General features: G+C 56.5%; 1 protein-coding gene across 5 annotated transcripts in view; it reads left to right on the top strand.

Moving 5' to 3' along the window:
- PPP1R13B (protein phosphatase 1 regulatory subunit 13B) overlaps nucleotides 1–8536 on the top strand; it is a 65521-nt gene that overhangs the window by 49863 nt on the left and 7122 nt on the right. For all 5 annotated transcript variants that reach the window (XM_029950252.1, XM_029950248.1, XM_029950249.1 and 2 more), the window contains 3 exons: nucleotides 57–253; nucleotides 2492–2632; nucleotides 4918–5098. In XM_029950252.1, coding sequence (XP_029806112.1) covers nucleotides 57–253; nucleotides 2492–2632; nucleotides 4918–5098 — 519 coding nt within the window. The remainder of the gene's footprint in view (nucleotides 1–56; nucleotides 254–2491; nucleotides 2633–4917; nucleotides 5099–8536) is intronic.

The following is an 8536-nucleotide window of genomic DNA, read 5'->3' on the forward strand; positions in this document are numbered from 1 at the left end:
CACACACAAAATATCAACTAACTAATGTCTTTTCCTTTATTGGTGGGCCATTCTAGCTGCTGAAATAGAAAGGTTCAGCGCCATGTTCCAGGAAAAGAAGCAGGAAGTACAGACGGCAATATTAAGAGTTGATCAGCTCAGTCAGCAACTGGAAGATTTAAAGAAAGGGAAGCTGAGCGGGCTCCAGTCTTACAACGGCAAGCTGGCGGGACCGGCGGCGGCAGAGCTGAAGAGACTGTACCAGGAGCTTCAGGTGGCTCGCTGGGTGCGGGGGGTGCTCCTAAGGCCTCTTCCAGGCTGGCTTCTCGGCGTGGGCCGCACACCCCCTAACTGGAAACCAGTGACTGGATATTGTAGTTTAATAGTAGGCACAAAATGTACTCAGTACAAAGGATTTTTTTTTTTTTACTCTTTATTTGAGAGAGGGTGAGGGAGAGCGAGAGCACAAGCGGGGGAGGGGCAGAGACAGGGAGAGAGAGAACGTCGAACAGGCTCCAGGCCCTCAGCACAGAGCTTGACATGGGCTTGACATCAAGAACTGTGAGATCACAACCTGAGCTGAAATCGAGTCAGACGGTTAACCTGCTGAGCCACCCAGGTGCCCCCAGTACAAAGAATTTTTAGAACAGCTTTGAGATCTAATTCACGTAGCACACACCTCACCCATTTCAAGTGTACAGTTAGGTCGTTTGGAGGATCTTCATAGACCTCTACGCCCGCTGCCACAGTCCACTTTCGATGGCCTCTGTCACACCCAGAAGCTGCCCGTCCCTCTTCACCATAATCCCTCACTCCCAGCCCCCTAACCTGGCAACCACGAGTCTACTTTCTGTCTCTGGATTTGCCTGTTCTGGAAATTTTATAGGAGCAAATCATGCAGTGTGTGGTTTTCTGTGCCTGGAATCTTTCACTTAGTCTGTTTTCAGTGAAGAGATTCAGTACGGAATTGAATTGGCGATATAATGAACTGGGGTAAAAAGTAAGCTTTCCGTGATAATTAAGGTCCCTGTGGGCACTGTGTTTTGATGAGAGAGGTGCCTATTGTTAAATCGTCGCCTCACTCAGCTTGGGCTGCTGTCACCCCCTCCCCCACAGACCGGGGACCTTGAACCACAGACCCCAGTTCTCGCAGCCCCAGAGCCGGGAGGTCCGAGGGCAGGGTGCCGCCACATTGGGCCCCTGGTGAGAGTCTGCTTTCTGGCTTCTGGCTGTGTCCGCAAAGCTCTGGCCTCTCTCTTTCCTCTGACGAAGCACCCACCCCGTCGTGGGCGCCCCACCTCCTGCTGCCAGCACATGGGAGGCCGCGTGCGGATCTGGGGATCAGGGGAGGACACGGACATTCAGTCCAGAACAGCCCTCCGGGTGTCCGCGTCTCCGAAGTTCTTCAGCAGGCGGTGTTTCAGGCCAGAAACAAGTTTTATAGTTCTGTTAGCACTTGCCAGAAAAATTATTATATCATTTTATGAAATGAAAATATATAACAGAGTAAAATGGCTTTTGTTGTAACAACAGAGTAAAATTGCTTTTGTTACTGTTAAGTCCTTTCATGTAAATGCATAGAAATAAACAATTTATGACTTCTTTTATACTTTGAGCAGTTAATAAAAGTGCAGGGTTGTGTTTTTTTAAGTTTATTTATTTTGAGAGAGACAGAGACCGTGTGAGCAAGAGAGGGGCAGAGAGAGAGGGAGACAGAGAATTTCAAGTAGGCTCCACACTGTCTGTGCAGAGCCCAGTGTGGGACTCAAATTCACAGACTGGGAGATCATGACCTGAGCTGAAACCAAGAGTCAGATGCTTCACCTTCTGAGCCACCAAGGTGCCCCCTAAGTGCAGGGCTTTTGAGGATTTTTTTTGAGGTGTGATGAAAGTAGTACATTGACTTAGTTTACTCATTTCCCACGTTTCTGACTGCAATCTAGGTTACAAAGTACATGTTGCCTCCTGTGTGGCACATGCATGCAAGCGTGTGTTCCCAGCTTCCATGCGCCTGTGCAAGAGCTTAACACGGCGTGACCTTGTGTGTGTGGCGCCCAGTGGCGCCTCTGTTCCGCATGTCATTTTTCCAAGTGCCGGCCACAGTCCACCAAGGTGATCCCATACATTCCAGTTGGAGGGCGAGGCTATCCTTTGTGAACTTCTTGCTGCCTCTGCAGTAAGGGGCCTGTGAGGGCGGGAGCAGACCCCTGTCCTCGGGTCCCTAGGGGACATGCTCAGTAAAGCGCCATTCCCACGGGCCACAGTCAGGACCTTCCGTAGCTGTCACTGGTACGTGCCCCGAGGAAGACGCTTGCGTGCAGATAGAGAAGAGCCGTGTCCTGGGGCGTCCACGCTGCGCCTGTAAAACGGCCCGCGCGTGCAAGACCGCCCGCGTCGTACACACGCACGAGTCCTTCGTGTCACTCGCTTGTGTTTTCACTTCAGCTGGCGAGGAAATGCTGATTGTTCAGTGCAAATCCTAAGAGTTGCATGCTTTACTTTGTATTTGCAGATTCGCAATCAGCTGAACCAGGAGCAGGCCTGCAAGCTGCAGCAGCAGCAGGAGCTCCTGAACAAGCGCCACGTGGAGGCGGCCGCCATGGACAGGCGGATCAGCGAGCTGCGGGAGCGCCTCTGCGGGAAGAAAGTCCAGGCGCGTGTCTGTCCTGGGATGTGGGCGCAAAACCCTCCTGGGCCACAGCCCCGGCCGCTGGGTCCCTGCCTCCCCGGGCTGTGCTGTGCCGCCTCCTCCCTCGGGGAGGGTGGGCGAGGCCAGCCCTGCTCCGCCCCTCGGAGCTGTGTCGCGTGGGCACACTCCTTGTCCGCCGCCGCGCACTGCCCCGCAGTCGTCGTGAGCATGTTTAGAGTAAGGCCTGTGTGGGGGGCTCTGTGAGCTCCCGGCAAAGTGCTCGTAAAGGCTTAGTACTTTTTAAAAATCTTTATTTGCTGTTTTGACTTTCAGAGGTAACAAATACTCTTTGAAAAAGTAAAACAATACAGCATTACTTAAAGGAAAATTAGAAAGTCTCTTCCACCCTATTTTCATTCTCCAAACATAATAGTTTTCATGATTCCAGTCTTCCGCTTAATACAGACAGAAAGGTATTTAATTTTTAATTGAAGATGGAATTGTAGGAATTACATCATTTGCACTGTTCTCATCTTTTTTAACCGCAACAGCGTTATCTTTCTAAGTCATTACTTCACTTCTTTTGCAGCTTCTGTAAAACCCCCCATGTCCCGAGGCCTGTGGCCCTTTCCCTGAGCCCCTTGCAGGGCCGGGTGCCCTGAGTCCTGCCATTACTCTCGGTGCAGCAGCAGCCAGCACGAGCTCCCCCGAGAGCTTGGGGGCCGAAGGGCTGCTGTGTGTGGCAGGGGGGCGGGAGAGGAGCGGCAGGGGCGCTTTGACAAGCAGTCTCTGTCGCTGTCGCTGCTGCTGTGAAGGCAGCTCCCAGGAGGCCAGGGCCTCCGGGGGCTCTGCCTGGGTGGGCTGCGGTGGCGGCGGGGGCACCAGAGGAAGGAGGGGAACCGCCACTTCTGTGAGTGTCCTAATCAGTGGTGTCAGGTGAAATCTCTTATTTAAAACACTCTACCCCCCCCTTTTTTTTTTTTTTTTAACCAGAGAGTTCGTGGTTGATCTGTAGAAATCTGTGTTTTCAAATGATGGCTTTCCTTGCTCTTTCGGTTAGCGTCTCTCTTGCTCACACACCACTCTGGCTGGGCTCACTCTCCAGAGAAGCGAAACGAGCAGGGAAATGGAGGGTGACTGCCGCATGCGTAGATGGACTTTAACCAGCACACGAGCCGCTGGGGCCACTGCTCGCGTCCGCAGGCCAAGTGCCCTCTTCCTCTGAGCACCTCCATCTTCTCTCTCTCAAGTCCTACAGCCAATTGCACACGGCCCACCCATGCCGTGGGGCGCAGTCCGCTTCCTTCTGTCTAGTGATTTCAGCATCGGTCTTGTAACAGCGGCGTCTGGGCCTGTTTGAGTAGATATCTGGGCCCCACGGCCTGACCAAGCTGACGCTTACAACGAGTCAGCACAGACGGCTAGGCACACGCGCCTTCCTGCGCTCCGCCTGACCCGCCGGCTGGCCTTGAAGAGTTTGGCGCCTCTGCGGAAATGTCTCCACCCAAAGGTCCTAGGCCCCTTTGGGCAATTGTCAGAGTCCTAGAGCCTCTCCCCAGAATGATACGTGCTCATGTATGCAGGGGTTTACAGGCGGATGTAGGAGGTGGGTCTCTCCCGGCCTGCCGGGGTCCCTAAGGTGTCCACGCTTCTCCAGTTAGATCCCTGTCATGGACCCTCTTGGTGTTAGGCAGCATCGCGTGATCGGTGTCCTTGGCTGTGGTGTGGTGTCTTTGCCGAGAGTGGCGTAGCCGCCTGCAGGGCACAGGTCAGAGTGTCTCCTGGCTCCAGGCCCTGCCACTGCGCCCTGCACGGCTCGTCCAGTCCTTCCAGCAAGCCCCATCTTGACCAGGCGGACAGGGCCACAGAGGGTTAGCGCCAGTAAGTTCCTGTCACCTGCCCAGGGCAGCACAGTGAACAGGTGACGAAGCAGGACTGGATACCAGGCTCAGAGCCCAGGCTGTGACCGACGCCTCTGCCCGCCTTCGGGAGGGAGAGTGTCCCTGGGTAAGGGGGCTCCGCAGAGGTGTCCTGGGAAGCTGTGCTGCTCCACCGTCAGCTTCCGTTTCTCCTCGCTCACAAATGCCTAGCGTTCTCAAAGGGGGAACCACTCGTGTGGGACTGTGGGTCGAGGCCCTTCTCTGGATGTGTGCCCTTTCTAGATACGGTTTCCAGGGTGATGGAGCTTCCTGGGGGAGGGCACATCATTCAGTGAGTGGCTCAAGTGAGAGCGGTCAGTCACACTAGGCTTGTGATTTCTTTTAACTTAGGAGAACCTTAACTCTCGCTTGTTTCTTCCCGTTTTGTAGCTGAGCCGTGTGAATGGCACGTCGTCTCCACAGTCGCCGCTCGGCACACCTGGCAGGGTCGCCGCGGTGGGGCCCTACATCCAGGTCCCCAGTGCCGGCGGCTATCCTGTCCCGGCGGACCCTGTAAAGCCCCAGTCTCTCACTATCGCCTCAAATGCTGCCCACGGAAGATCCAAATCCGGTGAGTGGCCCCCGTCCTCGCCTTGGAGGAGAGCCCGTGAACAGGGAAGGGGGACCCTGGGGACCGGCTTCCTCACAGGAGGCTGCCAAGGTGCGTCCCAGGCTCTCCCAGCCTCAGTCTCCCCCAGGTACTGTCTGCTGGCCGGGGTGCGCCGCTGCGGGAGTGACCGGGCCCGAAAACAAGAGCAGGTTTTCCTGATGGAGCTGCGTGTCTTCACTGCGTGGCTTTTCAGAACGCAGAGCACTTCAGACCCAATCCACGTGGGCCGCAGGGTTTGCTTCCGGGTGAGAGCGCTCACGCCTGCTGCCCATCCCCGCAGAGGGGTGGCCTGTCCGTGATCGGCACCCTGGGGCTGGCCTTCCCTGTCCCCACTCAGCACGGCCGTGAGCCATCCAGAGGTCTACACACCATTACCTTGGCCCGCGGCCACACCGAGTCGTGCAGTGTGACCAGCGCCCTGCTGGCGCCCAGCTCTCCTGGGGCCGCTGGGATGCCGGAGCCGCCTCCCGTTCCCGGCCCAGGGCAGGCTGGGTTCTCATCGAGGCGCTGCTCTCCCTTCTTGGCAGAAGGTGGCTGTTTTCCGAGCATGAAGCCAGAGCTCCTTTGCAGTGACACTTTCTTTATGCTGGGCTGACACGTCTCCCTGTAACACACGGGGTCATGGAGCCCGGGTACCGCCTGTGCAGCCTTCCCTCACTTGCCGGGCCAGGCCGGGCCAGGCCCGTGTTCAGGATTGGGGGTGGAGCTTGGCAGTCTTCTGTTCGCCCGTGTTCTCTCGCCTGGTGCCAGTCTGAGCAGCAGTAGGTCTGCCACTCCTGCTTGTGACAGCAAGCCTGTCAGGACCCCGGCAGGATAGGCGTCACCGGCCGTAGTGGGCCCCACGCCCTGGCTCTGCGCTCTCCACGGCTGTGTCTCAGCGGCCAGAGTGCGTGGGCGGCGCGAATCTCTAACTGCACCTTTCTTTGAGAAGCTGTTATTTATAGTTTGAACCACCCTACTGTGGGAGTAGGTGTTTGTTTCCAGTGGCAGATAATTAGTACAGCCAGCTACTTCCCTGCTGACTTCATTTTATTCTTTACTTGTTTATTAATTTATGCATTTTGGGGAGAGCACAGTTGGGGAGGGGCAGAGAGATGGAGACAGGATGCAAAGCAGGCTCTGTGCTGACAGGCTGACAGCAGTGAACCTGATGTGGGGCTCGAACTCACAACCCACGAGATCATGACCAGAACCAAAGTTGGACGCTCAACCGACTGAACTACCCAGGTGCCCCTCTGCTACCTCATATAAACACTTCCCGAGGGGCACCTGGGTGGCTCAGTCAGGTGTCTGACTTTAGCTCAGGTCATGATCTCACAGTTTGTGGGTTCGAGCCCCACATCGGGCTCTTTCCTGACAGCTCAGAGCCTGGAGCCTGCTTTGGATTCTGCCTCCCCCTCTCTCTCTGCCCCTTCCCTGCTCACTCTGTCTCTCCCTGTCTCTCAATAATAAATAAACATTAAAAAAAGATACTTCCTGAGCCTAGGATGTCTCCCATTCCCCTCTTCTCTGTGGGTGTGTGAGGCTGGGCCGCCTCGCAGGGACTTCCGGGAGAGGACACCCTTCAGGGCCTGGAGGACGTGTCCTTCAGAAGTCCGGCACCAGCCTTGCTCTTGCCACTGCAGTGTAAGGTGACTGCACGCAAGAAGCCTGCGCCCCCCTCCCCCAGGCTGTGGACCGAGTCCCGCCCTGGCGTGGGGCTGGAGTGAGAAACGTCCCTGTGGGGACTCAACTCATGCTGTCAACTGTCCGTCTGGTTCCGTGTCACACAGATGGCCATGGGAAGCCCAGAGTGACCAGCTTGTGGACAGTCTCAGACCTCGATGGCCGGCCTGACCGCAGCCCCTCGGGGCGCTCTGCCAGACCCGTGTGCACACTGTCTGTCGGCTGGCAGGCCCGGGGCTGCTAAGTCAGCAAGCATTTGTTTTTCCAAACTGACAAAGGTCTGCTCGTCACATCTAGACTCGAGAAAAATGTCACATAAACACAGTCTGTCCCTTCAGACAGGTGGGAAGCCGGGCTGGGCCGCGCACACCACGCCCTCCTGGGGCCAGCTGTTTGGGGGTTTGTTTGTAAGAAACTCAGATGATTTTCTGAGCTAGTTAAAAAACTTTAGTGTTACCTCCTGAGAGTCTCCCGTCATACTTGAAGATCATCGTCTCTTATTGTCCTTTATAATAAAAACAAAGGATCTCCCCTCGGCACCCCTGCCCAAAGAAGGGCATTCCCGATCCCTCAGTCCCAGTGGGGCTCCCGTTGTGGATATTTGGAGCAGCTGGCCGGCGACACTCCCCAAGACCCCTCGGAGGCTCCTCCCTCTGCTGCGGGGGATGCCTGTTCCTTTCTCCAGCTGACCCCCCCCCCCGGCCCCCCACGTATTCCTGCTGAGCCTGCGTGCTCCTGCCCGCACAGGCCCCAGATCCAGGATGAGGCTGGGGGACGTGGAGGCGCACGCGCCGCTTGCCTGGAAGCAGCTGACCAGTCACACGGAGCAAGGCGGCGGTTTGCTCTGGGGCCTCGGACTCCTGCCAGCCCCCGTGTGGCCCAGCCGCAGACATGGCCTGGCGACAGGGGCACAGAGGTCCTTCACGAGAGGCACCTCCCCCCTTGGGCTCAGAGCACCAGTGGGAGTTACTGCTGCATCCCAGGAGCCGCACGCCCCGGCCCTGGCGCTGGCGTTCTGAGCAGTGGTCTCCCCCGCCGCTCCTCGGGGAGCCCTCTGCTCTCGGCCGCTGTGGGGTGGGGAGCGCACGTGGGGGATAGGTGGCCTTCCCCACTCGGGTGCAGTCGCGCCCTGGGTCCGCTCTGGTGACGGAGTGTGAGTCAGAGGCTGTAACGTGGCCCCTGCAGGTGCTAGAACGTACTCACGTGAGGAGACTGCTTCTGCACTCTTTGCAGTTTGGAAAACGCTTTGTTTAAAAACATCTTTTCCACGGCTTTCCTAAATGTGGGTGTGACTTTGCTTTCTGGTCCCTGCAGCAGACTGACCTCGTGCTGTGCCAGTCAGGGCTGCTCGGCCGCTCGTGCTGGCCTCTTGTGCTCTTGCGTTATTTTAAGAGGATAGAAATTTGTAACAGAGTAAAGTCAAATGTTTCTTCTAACATGAAAATGGTACAGGTCAGGGTCAAACCTGTTCCGAAGTCAAAGGATAAATCTTTTTTTTTAAATTCCTGTATGTGATTGGCTGTGTAACTAATGTTGGGAAAGTAAGTGTTGGTGCTCATTTTATTTCTTGGTGTTGATGTAATAGATTTGACCTGCGTTTAGATCGAGGCCCCGGGACGTTCCCACGGTCCTCTGCCCCTCGCCCGGGCTGGAGCAGCCCCGCGCGTGGTGGCGGCGTCTGTGTGCGTGAAGGCGGCGGGGGCCCTGCCGCGCACGCGCCTGTGAGGGGCGAGG

Source organism: Suricata suricatta, chromosome 9 (genome assembly GCF_006229205.1).
Source record: "Suricata suricatta isolate VVHF042 chromosome 9, meerkat_22Aug2017_6uvM2_HiC, whole genome shotgun sequence".
Lineage (NCBI taxonomy): Eukaryota > Metazoa > Chordata > Mammalia > Carnivora > Herpestidae > Suricata > Suricata suricatta.